At 46.3% G+C, this 18789-nt stretch overlaps 1 protein-coding gene across 1 annotated transcript in view; it reads right to left on the bottom strand.

Moving 5' to 3' along the window:
* LOC143930644 (transient receptor potential cation channel subfamily V member 6-like) overlaps positions 1–18789 on the bottom strand; it is a 100265-nt gene that overhangs the window by 66107 nt on the left and 15369 nt on the right. Inside the window, exons 3-4 of the mRNA XM_077455139.1 lie at positions 5197–5294; positions 2820–2942 (exon numbers count right to left, since the gene is read on the bottom strand). Coding sequence (XP_077311265.1) covers positions 2820–2942; positions 5197–5294 — 221 coding nt within the window. The remainder of the gene's footprint in view (positions 1–2819; positions 2943–5196; positions 5295–18789) is intronic.

Genomic DNA, 18789 nt, shown 5'->3' with positions numbered 1-18789 from the left:
ACAGAACAGCAGACTGTAACGCACTCAGGCCTATGTACCGTAGCACCCTATACCAAGTTACCAGTCCTTATAAGAACTTTTGTGGACCAAGCAGGTTGTGTGTTAGTGTTTAGCAGACTGTGCGTCAGTCCCTATACCGCTGAAGGACTGCTGCAGTATAGGGCAGCGGTCAGCAGTAGTGCACGGCAACCCTATCTATTGTGGACCGATAGCGGTCCTTACAGAACAGCAGACTGTACCGCACCCAAGCCTATGTACCGTAGCACCCTAGACAGACCAAGTTACCAGTCCTTATAAGAACTTTTGTGGAACAAGTGAGTTGTGAATGATTAGCAGACTGCAGCAGAAGGGCAGCAGTCAAGTATAATATTCTTTCTATATTTGGAAGAAAGAATATTATACGTGTACAAGCCTATTACCGTACCACTGATACCAGTCCTGAAAAGAACCTTTGTGGAACTAATAGTAACAGCAAGTCTTTAAAATTATCCTCACTGCCTGACAACACTGCTTCCTGCCTGTCCCTATACAAATTGGCAAAAAAGAGTAGGCTGGAACGATTAGCTGGAACAGCTCTTTTGTGGACCTGATAGTAACAGCTAATGATGATGATGATGATGATGATGAAGAAAGACTAATCTGGCTGAGCTGTCCCTAAAATAGCAGCATACAGCGCTCTGTCCCTTTATCTAAACTGACAAAAGAAACTCAGGCTGCTGACCTAACACCTATACCAGTCCTGAAAAGAACTTTTGTGTACCAAATAGCTAGCGTTTTCTCTGTCCCTACTCCACACAGGATCCTTTCCCTACAGTGACAGAAGAAAGAATGTAAAATGGCCACCGGATCGGGTGTATTTATAGGTTAGGGGGAATGTCCAAGTGTCCATGAGCTGTCATGTCTCAATTGGTTGTCCTGTAACACATGATAAACGTGTCACGAAAGGTTAAAGTTCTTGTATACATTAAACACGTAAGTCCGCCGGGGCGAACGACGGAAAAAGGCGTTCGAACCCGCGGACGGCGAAAGTCGGAAATTCGCCGCGAAACGACCGCCGGGCGAACCGTTCGGCCATCACTATGTAACATGACAAAATGTGGAAAACTTCAAGGGGTATGAATACTTTTTCAAGGCACTGTAGATACAATGACACCTGAAAATTAGGAGAACATCCATCAAGCTCTTCATAGAGCAATATATGCTACTGGATCAGCATTGTCAATAACTGAAAATGCATATTGGCAGGAAGCTTTTACGTTATTAGGGGGGTGGTTACTTGTATATGTATAGGTGAAATTTTCTTCACGTATACAATCCTTGTAATTCTATTTGTAATAAAAAATAACATTTTAAAAAGCAAGTTTAGTTTATTTACCGAATAAGCTGTTCTTTTATTTCAAACACAATAACTTAAAGAGGAAGTAAACCCTGATGAGTTTACTTTCTCTTTGATTCCCTGCAAAGGTAAAGCATAATGGACTACTATGCATCGCATAGTAGCCCATTATGTGTCACTTACCTGACACAGAAGCCAGCGATGTCACCGCTGTCCCCTGTAGTCCGGAGCGTCCATCTTCTCAGTGGGTCTCGCTGCTCCGCTGCTGTCATTCGACGAAGCCACGATGACGTCACTCCCGCGTATGCGCACGGAAACCGCCACTCGCGGCATATTGCCGTTGACAGCGGCGCGCTCAGTGCGCCTGCGCGCCGCTGTCTACGGCGCATGCGCTGTAGACAGCGGTGCTTGTGTTTTGGCAAATATCTCCTAAACCGTGTAGGTTTAGGAGATATTTCTTGGACCTACAGGTAAGCCTTAATCTAGGCTTACCTGTAGGTCAAAGTGGATTGTAAGGGTTTACAACCACTTTAATACACACTGCATTTCCCCTTCCCAGTGTAACAAAATGACTTTCAATTTCAATCTACTCCATATTGAATTTTTACTAAAACAAAAAATAAAAAATAAAAACAGGGAAAAAAAAGTTAATTTCACATGGCTTCAAAATTTCCAGAAATGTTACATCTCTTGGTGTATCTCACCAAAACTAAAATTCCTACTGCAGGGGGTGCCTAAATTTGGCTTGCATCCTAGTGCAGACTCTGTTGGCCAATCACACAACCAGGAAATTACATGCTGTGTAGAGAATGCTTCCAGGTTGCCATATTACACTGAATTTTACAGAAAATGACATCACTGCAGACTGAAAAGGACAGGTCATTTTTAATAACATTAAAATACAATATGGCTTTTGTAGCAATTGTATATGCTATGTATATATATATATATATATATAAAAAAAAGAAAATATTTTTTTTCCTCACAAAAATGGAGTTATCTTTTAAACGTTAGGGTTTTTACGACGGTAGGTAAGGAGTAAAGGTAACATTAGGTAAGGAGTAAAGCTACCTCTCCATCCTAAATAGCAGACCATTAATAAAAATGGGCATAATTGCACATTGAATTGATTTAAAAAATACAGTTTTCATTTTTTCTTACCGTAATAAAGAAATACATTCTTTGTAAAACCACAATGGGCTCACAATTTGTAGTCCCTTGCATAATAATAAACACACACTTCATCTTTTTAACATCAGACTGTGCATAAGAGACAACATGGATGATGATCCATTATCCCCAACAGGCGTGTTCCAGGATCACCAAACTACAGGTTGAAGGCAGCATAGTCAGCTCATACAGTATAACAACTGGATAAAAAAAAACATAGCTACAAAGCCAGTAGGCAATGCTTTAAGTGTTCAGCTCAAGGTTTTAATTTTAATCTTGACTTATATGTACCTGTAATGGCTTCTTTAATTACCTTTGTAAAGGTCAGAGGTCATGGGCTGGTTGACGAGCTCTGGCGTATGTTCTAGCAGAATCTTCACAGACTCCAGGTTATTGTGGAGCACAGCAAGATGTAGCGCAGTCTCTCCAACGGCACCTAGTAGAAAGTCCATCATTGTTAGACAGTGAGGGGAATTTATCCTAGTCTGGAGCAGGCAAAATCTTGAGAAACTGTGTATGGCATCAGCTTCTATCTTTTATTTTTAAAGCTAAGAGATAGAAGCTGATTGGTTGTATTGCACACCTGCTCCAGAATCGGCCTGCTCCTGTTTTCATAAATCCTCTCCAATGTGTCATAGGGATTGATTTACTAAAGGCAAATCCACTCTGCACTACAAGTGCACTTGGAAGAGCAGTCGCTGTAATTCTGAGGGGAAGATCTGAAATGAGGGGAAGCTCTGCTGATTTTATCATCCAATCGTGTACAAGCAAAAATGCTGTTTTTTTATTTTCCTTGCATGTTCCCCTCAGATCTACAGCGACTGCACTTCCAAGTGCACTTGTAGTGCAAAGTGGATTTGACTTTAGTAAACAAACCCCCTCGTCTTGTTGACATATAAAATGCAACAGACCAATTTTATAATCTTCAAGAAACATTGCATTTTTTTTTTCTCGTTTTGGTTTAAAATGATATATGTGAGACCTGAACTGACCCAGTGTATTCTTGGATGAAAAAAAAAACACAGTGTTAAGTCATTAACCGCTTCAGCCCAGGAAGATTTTACCCCCTTCCTGACCAGAACACTTTTTTGCGATTCGGCACTATGTCGCTTTAAATGACAATTGCCCGGTCGTGCGATGTTGCACCCAAACAAAATTGACGTCCTTTTTTCCCCACAAATAGAGCTTTCTTTTGGTGGTATTTGATCTGTTTTTATTTTTTGCACTATAAACAAAAAAAGAGTAGTAATTTTGAAAAAAATGCATTATTTTTTACTTTAATAAATATCCCCCAAAAATATATGAAAAACGATTTTTTTCCTCGGCTTAGGCCGATATGTATTCTTCTACATATTTTTGGTAAAAAAAAAAATCGTAGTAAGCCTATATTGATTGGGTTGCACAAAAGTTATAGCGTCTACAAAATAGGGGATAGTTTTAGGCATTTTTATTTTTTATTAGTAATGGTCTGTGGCGATCTACGCAATGTTCGGCCCCTCCCCTGTTCCCCCCTGTTATCTTCTGGGAGATACAAAGGTCCCAGAAGACAGCAGAGACCTCTCAGAACGTGCAGCGCGACTTGTGCATGTGCAGTAGGGAAACAGACTGTGAAGCCGCAAGGCTTCACTTGCTGATTCCCTTACTTAAGATGCCGACGCCTCCACCCGGAGATGAGGGGTGGTTGGCTTCGGGTGGGGACATCGCAGGCACCCTGGACAGGTAAGTGTCCTTATTTTAAAAGTCAGCAGTCAAAGTATTTGTAGCTGCTGGATTTATTTTTTTATTTTATGCAGGAGGAACTCCGCTTTAAGGAGAAATACAGTCTAAGCTTGTTTGGCTATACTTCTCCTGTGGATCACAGGAGTGCAGTTTGTTTTTTCAGCTGGCTCAGGCAAGATTGTGACAATAAAGTCAGGATCTGCCCACATGCCAGGACCAGAACCCAGCTCAGCCTCTCAACAAAGTGTTGGGAGCCTGAGCTTGAGCCAGCCGCTTACGTCCCCTCCACAAAGGGGGGGGGGGGGGGGCAGAGTAGACAGTCACCAGTTCTCTGCTCAGGAAACTCTGAGAACCGAGCAATTTACGGTGTTTGGTCGCTCAGTTCTCAGTTTCAGAGCTGGCGGGGGACAGATGCAGCATCGGATCAATGCTGAATCCAGATTCAGATAAAAAAAGCCCATATTTCTCTTTTAGGCCTCTTTTACATGGGTGGCTGAGGTGGAGAAGGTACAAACAGGAGGTTGAGCCATCGCTGTACCACCCCAGAGGGAGCTGTTCACATGCTGCATCCATAATGCTTTGTATTGTGGCCGCTGCAAATTTTACACAGCATGTCAAACTGGCAGATGACCTCTCTAACGTGACTATTCAAGTCAATGGGACCCCGTTCCAACCATGAACTAACGTCTGACTTGAAGTTGCAGCGCATTAGTTCCATAAAAATTGCCAAAAAAATGGCTTTTAGGAGGCTACAGCGTCACCACCTGATGAAATTAGCTGCTAAGTTGCACTCTGTGGATCGCTTTTCAGAAAGAAAAAAAAACTAGTGTAAACTGGGCCTTAGAAAACCCTTCTTCCTGATGTGATCACACTAAGTGGATAACACATACAGGTATCTATGGATTGTCGTTCTTTGTAGATTGCCATGCCAATTTTGTGGTCATACTAAATAATCAGAATGAAGTACTTACCTCTTATTAGTGGGTCAATGGTCTCCAAAGCAAGCAGCTTCTTTAGCGCCCTTGTGCGATTCATCTGTGCATACTTAAGGAGGGGCAGCTCCTGAATCCTGCGAGAACAGTTTGTGTTATTTGTGAGCACAGGATACCTATAGTTGCTGAAAAGTATAGTGAAAAGTAGAAAGGAAATGTACATAGTAGCAGACAATATGTTTATTGGGTTATAACATTTTAGTCTCTCAACTTTTTTTTACCTTGGAGGTACCCTTATAATGATTTTCAGGTCTTGGGGAATAAAATATTATTATGTAGCACCCTCTAGTGTAGCTAGTAGCCAAGCCTGTCTGTGTTTTTCTTGGATTGGGCAGAGATCCAGGGAGAGCTGGATGACTCACAGCCAGCATCACTATGACCTCCCCCTATTTCTAGAATGTACTGGAACCTTCTAGAAAAATAGGAGGGGAAGTAAGGTGGAGTTGCCTGGAGTATTCTTAGGGCCTTGACCAATCCCCAGTCGGGCCCCCTAAAATACTCTGGGTCAACCCAGTTGGGGAAGGGAGTTCGGATGGAAGCTGGAGATGGAGTGTTAGGCTGTTGTGGCCTTTGAGGGAGCTCCCCAGTCGTGTGGGGGGGGGGGGGAGTGACTTTGGACCTGGGCTTGTGTGCAGACAGCACCTTCTCCAAACCCAAGGAGGTGTCCTGGCCAGAATGCACAGGAGCAAGGACAGGACAGTGAGAGAATACTGCCAGGAAAGTCTCCAGGAGGAACAGCCAGGAGGGCTGATGAGTGACACACAGTCAGGAGGAGGACAGAGCCAGTAAGGAGGACTGTGGTGGCACAGGCAGTGGAAAGAGGCAGCTGCAGCCAAGAGGGCTGGCAGGGCCTGAAGAGGTGGTACTGGGGCCAGTAGCCACAGATAGGACAGCTGACACCAAAAATACTTAAATTTTTGCTACACCATAGGGGCCCTCAGTCCCTGCCTGCAATGGACATTCCTCCAGATTCAGCTGAGAATGTGCTGATTTTCACCATCACTGGCCTGGGCTATAAGAAGATTGCCAAAACCCTGAAACTGAGCTGCAGCACGGTGGCAAAGACTAGACATGTGCAGAGTAAAATATTTTGTTTCAGGAATTTCGTTTTCGTCCGAAAAATTAATTTATTTAGTTACTCCCGAAATTCATTTTTATTTATTTAGTTTTTCGTTCAAAAATTGCATTCGTCCGAAAATCCACACAAATTATGGTCGAATCTGTCTTTGAAGGCTTATGGTGTCCGTCGAATGTATAAAGAAGATTCGACGGAGCTAGTATATAGCATACTTTGTGTGAACTTTAGAACCCTATTAAAGTCTATGGGACTCCAACGTTCAAAATCTAAAGTGCTAATTTTAAAGGGTAATATGCAAGTTATTGTCCTAAAAAGTGTTTGGGGACCTGGGTCCTGCCCCAGGGGACACGTATCAATGCAAAAAAAAGTTTTAAAAACGTCAGTTTTTTCGGGAGCAGTGATTTTAATAATGATTAAAGTGAAACAATAAAAGTGTAATATTCCTTAAAATTTCGTAGCTGGGGGGTATGTATAGTATGCTTGTGAAGGGGCGCATGTTTCTTGTGCTTAGAACTACCCCTGCACAAAGTGTCATTTATGCAGGAAAAAAAGTCCTTTAAAATCACTCGCAGCTATTGTGAATTGTCGGCTCCGTAATACAGAGAACACTCATTGAAAGTCATTGATAAAATAAATACATAAATAAAAAAAGCGTCGGGGTCCCCCAAATTCAATTACCAGGCCCTTCAGGTCTGGTATGGATATTAAGGGGAACCCTGCGTCAAATAAAAAAAAAATTGATGTGGGGTTCCCCCTAAATATCCATACCAGACCCTTCAGGTCTGGTATGGATATTAAGGGAAACCCCCCATCAAATTTAAAAAAAATTGACGTGGGGTTCCCCATAAAAATCCATACCAGAACCTTTATCCGAGCACGCAACCTGGCAGGCCGCAGGAAAAGAGGGGGGGACTAGAGAGCGCCCCCCCCCCCTCCTGAACCGTACCAGGCCACATGCCCTCAACATTGGGAGGATGCTTTGGGGGTCTGTGACCCTTCAAAGCACCTTGTCTCCATGTTGATGTGGAGAAGGGCCTCATCCCCACAACCCTGGCCAGTGGTTTAGAAAGGGGACCCCCAGATCCCGGCCCCCCCCCCTGTTTGAAATGGTAAGGGGGTACAAAAGTACCCCTACCATTTCACAAAGAAAGTGTAAAAAAATTGTTAAATAAGACAAACACACTTTTGAAAAATTCCTTTATTAAAAATAAAAAAAAGATTCCAGCGGTGGTAATCCACTCTTGCTATCCAGCGACGGATGATATCTCTCCAGTGATGGTTGATCTGATCCAGCGCAGCGAATCCATCTATCTTCTGTCTCCACGGAGGAGACACTGCGGGGATCCCGGCGGCCTGACGTTTGTTATATGGGGAGGGCGGGGCCACCCATCACCTGACCCCACCCCCCTCTGACGCAAGGGGAAATCCGGGGTTCCCTGTGACGTATGGGTGACCCCGCCCCCCTCTGATGTAACACAGGCAGGTTTCCGTTACATCAGAGGGGGGCGGGGTCACCCATACGTCACGGGGAAGACCGGGTTTCCCCTTGCGTCAGAGGGGGGTGGGGTCAGGTGACGGGTGGCCCACGCCCTCCGCATATAACAAACGTCAGGCCACCGGGATCCCCACAGTGTCTCCTCCGTGGAGACAGAAGATGGATGGATTCACTGCGCTGGATCAGATCAACCATCGCTGGAGAGATATCATCCGTCGCTGGATAGCAAGAGTGGATTACCACCGCTGGAATCTTTTTGTTATTTTTTTTATTTTTAATAAAGGAATTTTTCAAAAGTGTGTTTGTCTTTAACTATTTTTTGCACTTTCTTTGTGAAATGGTAGGGGTACTTTTGTACCCCCTTACCATTTCAAACAGGGGGGGCGGTATCTGGGGGTCCCCTTGTTAAAGGGGGCTTCCAGATTGTGATAAGCCCCCCGCCCGCAGACCCTGGCCGGTGGTTGTGGGGATGAGGCCCTTCTCCACATCAACATGGGGACAAGGTGCTTTGAGGGGTCACAGACCCCCAAAGCATCCTCCCAATGTTGAGGGCATGTGGCCTGGTACGGTTCAGGAGGGAGGGGGGGGGGCGCTCTCTCGTACCCCCCTCTTTTCCTGCGGCCTGCCAGGTTGCGTGCTCGGATAAAGGGTCTGGTATGGATTTTTAGGGTGACCCCACGTCAATTTTTTTTTTATTTGACGCATGGTTCCCCTTAATATCCATACCAGACCTGAAGGGTCTGGTATGGATATTTAGGGGGAACCCCACGGCAATTTTTTTATTTTATTTGACGCAGGGTTCACCTTAATATCCATACCAGACCTGAAGGACCTGGTAATTGAATTTGGGGGACCACCACGCTTTTTTATTTATTTATTTATTTATTTTATCAATGACTTTCAATGAGTGTTCTCTGTATTACGGAGCCGACAATTCATAATAGCTGCGAGTGATTTTAAAGGACTTATTTTCCTGCATAAATGACACTTTGTGCAGGGACAGTTCTAAGCACCAGAAACATGCGCCCCTTCACAGGCATACTATAGACACCTCCCAGCTACGAAATTTAAAGGAATATTACACTTTTATTGTTCCACTTTAATCATTATTAAAATCACTGCTTCCAAAAAAACGGCAGTCTTTAAAACTTTTTTTTGCATTGATACATGTCCCCTGGGGCAGGACCCAGGTCCCCAAACACTTTTTAGAACAGTAACTTGCAGAATCTTTTCTCTCTGTCAAATCTTTTTTCTCTGTCGAATATTTTCTCTATATAATCTTGGACTAATAGAAGTAAGGTTAGGCGCATTCGACCACAGGTTCTATAGACACAGATTGTTATTATCAGAGTCACGTCAAATCTCCTATTCTATATCGAACTGTTGTAACAAGGAAAACTGTCGAATCTTTTGTTTTTTGGATTCTGTGCTTTCGTTATCGTTTGTCAAAACGAAAACGAAAATACCTGAAATTCGGACAAAAATGCATTCGGACGAAAATTAATGCACATGTCTAGCAAAGACCATACAGTGGTTTAACAGGACAGATTCCACTCAGAACAGGCCTCGACCAAAGAAGTTGAGTGCACATGCTAGCATCATATCCAGAGGTTGTATTTGGAAAATAGACATATGAGTGCTGCCAGCATTGCTGAAGATGTTGAAGGGTTGGGGGGGGGGGGGGGGGGGTCAGCCTATCAGTGCTTGGACCATACGTTGCACACTGAATCAAAATTGGTCTGCATGGCTGTCTTCCCAGAAGGAAACCTCTTCTAAAGATGATGCACAAGAAAACCCACAAACCATTTTCTGAAGACAAGCTGACTAAGGACATGGATTACTGGAACCATGTCCTGTGGTCTGATGAGACCAAGATAAACTTATTTGGTTTAGATGGTGTCAAGGCGGTGTGGCTGCAACCAGGTGAGGAGTACAAAGACAAGTGTGTCTTGTCTACAGTCAAGCATGGTGTTGGGAGTGTCATGGTCTGGGGCTGCATGAGTGCTGCCAGCACTGGGGAGCTACAGATCATTGAGGGAGCCATGAATACCAACATGTACTATGACATACTGAAGCAGTGCTGGAAAATAATGGTGGCCATACAAAATATTGACACTGTGGGCTCAATTTGGACATTTTCATTTAGGGGTGTACTCACTTTTGTTGCCAGCGGTTTAGACAATAATGGCTGTGTGTTTAGTTATTTTGAGGGAACAGCAAATTTACACTGTTATACAAGCCGTACACTAGAGCTGCACGATTTTGGCTAAAGTGAGAATCTCAGTTTTTTGTGCTTCGAGTAAAGATCATGATTCACACAGTGTAACATCTTTCACATGATACAGAACAATTGGGCAAACTTTACTGTTTAGTTTTTTTTTTTTATTCATTAAAGTGTATTTTTGTGTCTCTGCTAATATATATATATATATATATATATATATATATATATATATATATATATCATGTTTGGGTGTTCCAAGTAATTTTCTAGCAGAAAATAATGAACAAATGACAGAAAAGGTTTGGTCTTTAATTGGTTAAAGCAGAGTTCCACACATTTTTTCGTTTATTAAAAGTCAGCAGCTACAAAAAGTGTAACTGCTGACTTTTAATAAACAGACACTCACCTGTCCCACGGTCCAGCGATGTGGCCACACGGAGCCTCGCTCCTCTCCCCCTCCTCTCCGCTGGCGCCGTCATAGCCACTGCGCTCTGTCACGTGTCCCAGAAGATTGCTGGCAGGGAGGGCCCGCCTAGGGAGAGAGGAGGAGTCGTCTAGGCAGCCAAGAACAGGAAGAAGGAAGTGGGACAGGAAGTCCCACTATAAACTAAGTACCCACTCCCCCCGTAAAAAAAATGACATGCCCATTCCATGGGTGGAACTCCACTTTAAACTTCCTTCATTTACACGCTGGAGTTATTTCCATTGATAAAATAATGAAAAGATACTTTGTTTCTATTTGCATGTTGTGATTAAACTTGGCAGGCTGCCCAGATTTTTTTTCTTTCCCAACTGTGAGAACTCTCTGCACTTGTTAGAAAGAATTGTGACATGCTGTTTTGAAGATCAGGAAGAGTAAAAGATTCCGATTTTGATTCTTAGCGATTAATCGTGCAGCTCTACTGTACTCTCACTAATTATTCAGTGTTGTCACATGAAAAGGTATAATAAAATATTTACAAAAATGTGAGGGGTATACTTACTTTTGTGAGATACTGTATATATACACACACACACACTTACACCCTCATAAATAAATGTAACCACAGAAACATTTTAAAATCTATTAAAACATGGACAGCGTCGGTGGAACAGTGGACATCTCAATAGCACATAGGTTGGTGTCAGTTGGACAGTGAATGGCATCAGTTGAGCAGTGGATGATGTTAGTAGTTTTTTATTTTTATTTTATTTTTCTAATTTTTACAATTTGATTTTTTTTATTATTTTTTACAATTTAAAAAAAAAAAAATTTAGGAGCCCCAATGGAGGATTTTGGTGAAATATCAGGGGTCTGAACAGACCCCTGATGTCTCACTTTTGAGACAGAGAGTGGAATTGAGTGCAGGCAATCCCCAGTCCCTTTCTCTGCAGCCTCAGATAAATTGAGAGGCTTCCTGTTCAACTGTCAACACAGTTTACTATGCTTCAGTTATGAATGGACAGAAGAGTGATATGTACTGATCACTCTTTGTGTTTATTGAGTTAATGAAGGGGCCTGTAAATGGCATATTTATCAGCCCCTTCCCTCATTGTCCATCCTGAAACATCCTCCACAGCAGCTGGTGGTGCTGTGGGGAGGGGGCGAGTAGCAGGGGGAAACATCACCACACTGGGTGATTAGGGTGTGCCCAGGCACACCGTGTGTCCACGCCTATGGTTGTAGTCTCTTAATCATTTTTTCAACTTCCTTCCAGGACTTCTGACCAACATATACTGTCTAACTGTGCCATTACATTAGCTCCTAAGCCACAGACATTTTTTATTTCGATGACCATAAATTATTATTATTAAACAAGATTTATAATTTAAAGTAATCAAAAGAAAAAATTGTTGTGGCTTATTAGCCTATCTAATGGTATAGTTATATAGGTTGCTAATAAGTGCTTTAAAAAGAGTGACTATGTGATTAAAGGGTTACAGTACTTATATTTTGGAAGCACTGCATTCTATATTTTGGTTTTCATGTATTTTAAATGGGGATAATAAAAAAAGTATCTTAAAGCCTATCCCCAGGAAAGCTAAAAATGATCCCTTGCAGTGGGGCTTCTCCTGCATTGCAACGGTTGGCCCTCACAGTATCATCTGCCAAGAATGTGGAGGATCAGGTAAGAAAAAATTGCTAGATTAAACAAGCAATTTTTTAGCTTTCTTACAGATGGGCTTTAAACCTATATTAAAGTCTGTAATTAGTGATGGACGAACTTCCGACGGGACGTTTCGCGAACGCGAAACGCGAACGGGCACAAACGTTCGCGAAAACGACCGTTCGCCGCGGGCTCCATTGACTTCAATGGGAGGCGAATTTCGCAAACCTTTAGGTCGAATTTGCGGCCACGTGGTAATTATTAGGGGGTAGCACGTAGTCCCACCACCTGGACAATAGCATAATACATGTATGAGGTGAATTTGGGATCGATAACTACAAGCATTTTTTTTTTATTTGGGAAATTGTTCTGACAATTCAGGACTATGGAGCTAATGAAGGCAATGGAGGAGAGGGAAGGTCAGGGACCAGGGTAGGCAAACAAGAGGGTGCAGGAGATACAGAGCACTGACAGCAGCACCGTAATACAGAGCACTGACATCAGCACCGTGACATACAGCGCTGACAGCAGCTCCGTGACATACAGCGCTGACAGCAGCTCCGTGACATACAGCGCTGACAGCAGCTCCGTGACATACAGCGCTGACAGCAGCTCCGTGACATACAGCGCTGACAGCAGCTCCGTGACATACAGCGCTGACAGCAGCTCCGTGACATACAGCGCTGACAGCAGCTCCGTGACATACAGCGCTGACAGCAGCTCCGTGACATACAGCGCTGACAGCAGCACCGTGACATACAGCGCTGACAGCAGCTCCGTGACATACAGCGCTGACAGCAGCTCCGTGACATACAGCGCTGACAGCAGCTCCGTGACATACAGCGCTGACAGCAGCTCCGTGACATACAGCGCTGACAGCAGCTCCGTGACATACAGCGCTGACAGCAGCTCCGTGACATACAGCGCTGACAGCAGCTCCGTGACATACAGCACTGACAGCAGCTCCGTGACATACAGCGCTGACAGCAGCTCCGTGACATACAGCGCTGACAGCAGCACCGTGACATACAGCGCTGACAGCAGCTCCGTGACATACAGCGCTGACAGCAGCTCCGTGACATACAGCGCTGACAGCAGCTCCGTGACATACAGCACTGACAGCAGCTCCGTGACATACAGCGCTGACAGCAGCTCCGTGACATACAGCGCTGACAGCAGCACCGTGACATACAGCGCTGACAGCAGCTCCGTGACATACAGCGCTGACAGCAGCTCCGTGACATACAGCGCTGACAGCAGCTCCGTGACATACAGCGCTGACAGCAGCTCCGTGACATACAGCGCTGACAGCAGCTCCGTGACATACAGCGCTGACAGCAGCTCCGTGACATACAGCGCTGACAGCAGCTCCGTGACATACAGCGCTGACAGCAGCTCCGTGACATACAGCGCTGACAGCAGCTCCGTGACATACAGCGCTGACAGCAGCACCGTAAGCAGCCCCAGGAGGAAGTCAGCACAGCACAGGGATGGTGTGATCCCCTCATAATAAGAACCCCCAGGAGGAAGTCAGCACAGCACAGGGATGGTGTGATCCCCTCATAATAAGAACCCCCAGGAGGAAGTCAGCACAGCACAGGGATGGTGGGAGCCCCTCATAATAAGAACACCCAGGAGGAAGTCAGCACAGCACAGGGATGGTGGGAACCCCTCATAATAAGCAGCCCCAGTAGAAATATGACACCGCTCAACCTCTTCAAAGAGGAGGGTAGGGGCATATAGTACGGTGTGCTTTTTTGGGTCAGGGAAGTGAGCCAAATGAATTAAGAAGGTCTGTGTGCTTGATTCCAAAAATTGTTTATAGACATATACATGGTCTACTGATCACATGTGTTGAATTCCTCCGAGATCCATGCCTCATTCATTTTTAGAAATGTGAGGTAGTTAACACTGTGGTGAGCTAGGCGAGTACGCTTATCGGTCACAATCCCCCCTGCTGCGCTGAACGTCCTTTCGGACAGGACACTGGATGAGGGGCAAGCCAACAGTTCGATTGCAAATTGGGCAAGCTCTGGCCAGAGGTCAAGCCTGCCCACCCAGTAGTCTAGGGGTTCATCACTCCTCAGAGCGTCCACATCGGCCGTTAACCCAATGTAGTCGGACACCTGACGGTCTAGGCGTTCCCTGATGCTGGATCCGGATGACACCTGTCGATGGGTCGGCTGAAAGAATGACCTCATATCCGAAGTCACCAACACATCTTCAAACCGGCCTCTTCTTGCAGGCGCTGTTGGATTGGTACCCGCAAATCCTTCTCTGGGAGTGGGAATTGCTCCTCTGCCAGCGCACGCAAAAGCAGAATGCAGCATTTCTCGAAGCAAGGCCTGGAAGTGCTGCATTCTGACAGCCCTCTGCGACGGCGGTAACATTTCCGCCATTTTGTGTTTGTACCGGGGGTCTAAGTACGTTGCCACCCAGTACTGGTCCTTGACCCTCATGCTTTTTATACGGGGGTCCCTATTAAAACACTGGAGCATGAAGGCCCCCATTTGCACTAAAGTGGAAGCGGTGTGGTGGCCTGGCTCCTGCTCATCATCCAGGATAATGTCGTCCTCTTCATTCTCCTCTCCCCATCCTCGCACAACAGGGATCCCAGAAAGGTTTAAAGCATGCTCTTCTTGCTCCTGCTCATCCGCCCCGGCACCATCCTCCTCTGACTCCTCATCAGACTCCTGTTGTTGACTTGTCTCAGATAGAGTAGCCCCCCCTGGGAATTCATCCAGCATTGCGACTTCCTCATCTTCCCGCTCCTGCTCCTCCACAGCCTGATCAATGACACGACGCAATGCACGCTCCAGAAAGAAGGCATAAGGTACCATGTCACTGATGGCGCCATGGCTGCGACTGACCAGTTTGGTGATCTCCTCAAATGGCCGCAGAAGTCTGCATGTGTCGCGCATGAGCAGCCACTGGCGCGGTGAAAAAAAACCCAGCTCCCCAGAACCGTTTCTTTCGCAGAGTTCATACAGGTAGACGTTAACTGCACGTTTCTGCTGGAGCAGCCTATCAAGCATATAGAAGGTTGAGTTCCATCGCGTCGGGCAATCGCAAATAAGACGTCTGACCGGCAGATGGTGTCGCCGCTGAATGTCAGCAAGGCGAGCCATGGCCGTGTAAGATCTTCTGAAATGGGCCGAGATTTTCCTTGCCTGCCGCAAGATGTCCTGGACCCCAGGGTATTTGACAAGGAATCGCTGCACGACCAAGTTTAAGACGTGTGCCATGCACGGCACGTGCGTGATTTTGCCCTGTTTCAATGCGCTAAGCAGATTGGCACCGTTGTCACACACCACTTTACCAACTGTCAAATTGAGCGGTGTTAGCCACTCATCTGCCTGTGAACGCAAAGCTGAAAGGAGTGCCGGGCCAGTGTGGCTCTTTGCTTCCAGGCACAACAGACGCAGCACGGCATGGCAACGTCTCACCTGGCATGTGGAATAGGTTCTGGGGAGCTTGGGCGGTGCAGTGGAAGAGACGCTAGCAGCGGAAAAGGAGGAGGCAGCTGAGGAGGAGAGGGAGGAGGATGGAGTAGGAGGAGGAGAAGAAGAGTCAGGCCTGCATGCAATCCGTGGCGGTAAAACCAAATCTACACGGGTGCCACGGGTTACATGCTTGACGGCCGTCAGAAGGTTCACCCAGTGGGCAGTAAAACTGATATACCTTCCCTGCCCGTGTTTGCTAGACCACGTGTCTGTGGTCAGATGTATCTTGGCACCGACACTGTGTGCCAGAGATACATTCACTTGCCGCTGAACATGGCCATATAGCTCTGGGATGCCCTTCTCTGAGAAATACTTCCTTCCTGGGACCTTCCATTGTGGTGTTCCAATGGCCACAAATTTGCGAAAGGCCTCCGAGTCCACCAGTTTATATGGCAGTAGTTGGCGGGCTATGAGTTCTGACAAGCCAGCCGCCAACCGTTGGGCAAGAGGGTTATCCGGCGTCATCATTTTTTTACGCTCAAACATTAGGCCCACGGAAGCCTGCCTTTTTGCAGAAAAATGTGAGCTTGGCGTGATGGAAGGTGGAGTGGAGGACAATTGTGAGGAGAGAGGAGAAGGAGAAGTAGAAGACGAGGCTGGACGGTGAGAGCCTGCAGTGTGGCTTTGTGTGTTCCGTTGCTCCCACTGGGCTCGGTGATGGCTGCTCATGTGCCTTCTTAAGGCGGTCGTCCCTAGGTGAGTATTGGGCTTACCGCGACTAACGCGTTGACTGCAAAGATTGCAGATGGCAACGCTATTGTCAGCAGCGGACACGTTAAAAAAAGCCCACACTGCGGAGCCATGTGCCGGTGTCCTGGGAGCGCCAGATGTGACCGTACATGGTCGATGACTCGCTCCTGATACATTTGCAGTCTGCTTTGTCCCTGCTGTGCAATGTAAGTCATTGCTGCTTCTCCTCCCTATCTGCTGGTCCATATCTCCCTCTGAACTCCCCTCCTCTTCCTCTCTTGTGGGCACCCACGTGACATCACTAGACACGTCATCATCAACGTCACCTTCCCCACCGCTATAAGTAGAGTAGGCAGCAACACCGGGGACCAACCTCCTCCTTGGGCTGATCTGGGTACTGGCGTCAGACTGCTGAGTAGCGCTTGTTGCTGCCTCCTCTTCCTGATCCAATACCAAGAGTGGCTGCGCATCAGAAATGTCCTCTTGATATGGATCGGAAAATAATTCCAGTGACTCAAGCGGAAGGTATGTGGTGGTGGTGGTGGTGGTCGTGTTGTTGGTGGTAGTGTCTTTGGGGGTGCACATAGCAGAGAGTGAAGAAGAGGGTGCAGATCGAGAGGATGAGGAGGGTGCAGAAGAATAAGGCTGAGTGAGCCACTCAACCAAGTCTGGTGCGTCCTTTAAAGTAATTGAACGCACCTTCTGCAACTTCCCACTTTGGCTCAAGGCTGTTGCTCCTGCCCTACCCCTACCACCCCTGCGGAAGGGCCTGCCTCTTCCTCTGCCTGTCATTTTTTAAATCACCCTGTGACAAAACTCTTAGTCCCTATACCGCTGAAGGACTGCTGCAGTATAGGGCAGCGGTCAGCAGTAGTGCACGTCAACCCTATGTATTGTGGACCGATAGCGGTCCTTACAGAACAGCAGACTGTACTGCACTCAGGCCTATGTACCGTAGCACCCTATACCAAGTTACCAGTCCTTATAAAAACTTTTGTGGACCAAGCAGGTTGTGTGTTAGTGATTAGCAGACTGTACGTCAGTCCCTATACCAATGAAGGACTGCTGCAGTATAGGGCAGCGGTCAGCAGTAGTGCACGGCAACCCTATGTATTGTGGACCGATAGCGGTCCTTACAGAACAGCAGACTGTACTGCACTCAGGCCTATGTACCGTAGCACCCTATACCAAGTTACCAGTCCTTATAAGAACTTTTGTGGACCAAGCAGGTTGTGTGTTAGTGATTAGCAGACTGTGCGTCAGTCCCTATACCAATGAAGGACTGCTGCAGTATAGGGCAGCGGTCAGCAGTAGTGCACGGCAACCCTATGTATTGTGGACCGATAGCGGTCCTTACAGAACAGCAGACTGTAACGCACTCAGGCCTATGTACCGTAGCACCCTATACCAAGTTACCAGTCCTTATAAGAACTTTTGTGGACCAAGCAGGTTGTGTGTTAGTGATTAGCAGACTGTACGTCAGTCCCTATACCAATGAAGGACTGCTGCAGTATAGGGCAGCGGTCAGCAGTAGTGCACGGCAACCCTATGTATTGTGGACCGATAGCGGTCCTTACAGAACAGCAGACTGTAACGCACTCAGGCCTATGTACCGTAGCACCCTATACCAAGTTACCAGTCCTTATAAGAACTTTTGTGGACCAAGCAGGTTGTGTGTTAGTGATTAGCAGACTGTACGTCAGTCCCTATACCAATGAAGGACTGCTGCAGTATAGGGCAGCGGTCAGCAGTAGTGCACGGCAACCCTATGTATTGTGGACCGATAGCGGTCCTTACAGAACAGCAGACTGTAACGCACTCAGGCCTATGTACCGTAGCACCCTATACCAAGTTACCAGTCCTTATAAGAACTTTTGTGGACCAAGCAGGTTGTGTGTTAGTGTTTAGCAGACTGTGCGTCAGTCCCTATACCGCTGAAGGACTGCTGCAGTATAGGGCAGCGGTCAGCAGTAGTGCACGGCAACCCTATGTATTGTGGACCGATAGCGGTCCTTACAGAACAGCAGACTGTAACGCACTCAGGCCTATGTACCGTAGCACCCTATACCAAGTTACCAGTCCTTATAAGAACTTTTGTGGACCAAGCAGGTTGTGTGTTAGTGATTAGCAGACTGTACGTCAGTCCCTATACCAATGAAGGACTGCTGCAGTATAGGGCAGCGGTCAGCAGTAGTGCACGGCAACCCTATGTATTGTGGACCGATAGCGGTCCTTACAGAACAGCAGACTGTAACGCACTCAGGCCTATGTACCGTAGCACCCTATACCAAGTTACCAGTCCTTATAAGAACTTTTGTGGACCAAGCAGGTTGTGTGTTAGTGATTAGCAGACTGTACGTCAGTCCCTATACCAATGAAGGACTGCTGCAGTATAGGGCAGCGGTCAGCAGTAGTGCACGGCAACCCTATGTATTGTGGACCGATAGCGGTCCTTACAGAACAGCAGACTGTAACGCACTCAGGCCTATGTACCG

Source organism: Lithobates pipiens, unplaced genomic scaffold (assembly GCF_037356315.1).
Source record: "Lithobates pipiens isolate NorthernLeopardFrog02 unplaced genomic scaffold, aLitPip1_a1.2 Scaffold_25, whole genome shotgun sequence".
NCBI classification, from domain to species: domain Eukaryota; kingdom Metazoa; phylum Chordata; class Amphibia; order Anura; family Ranidae; genus Lithobates; species Lithobates pipiens.
The sequence above is the reverse complement of the archived record's forward strand: the minus strand, read 5'-3'. Positions and strand labels throughout refer to the sequence as shown.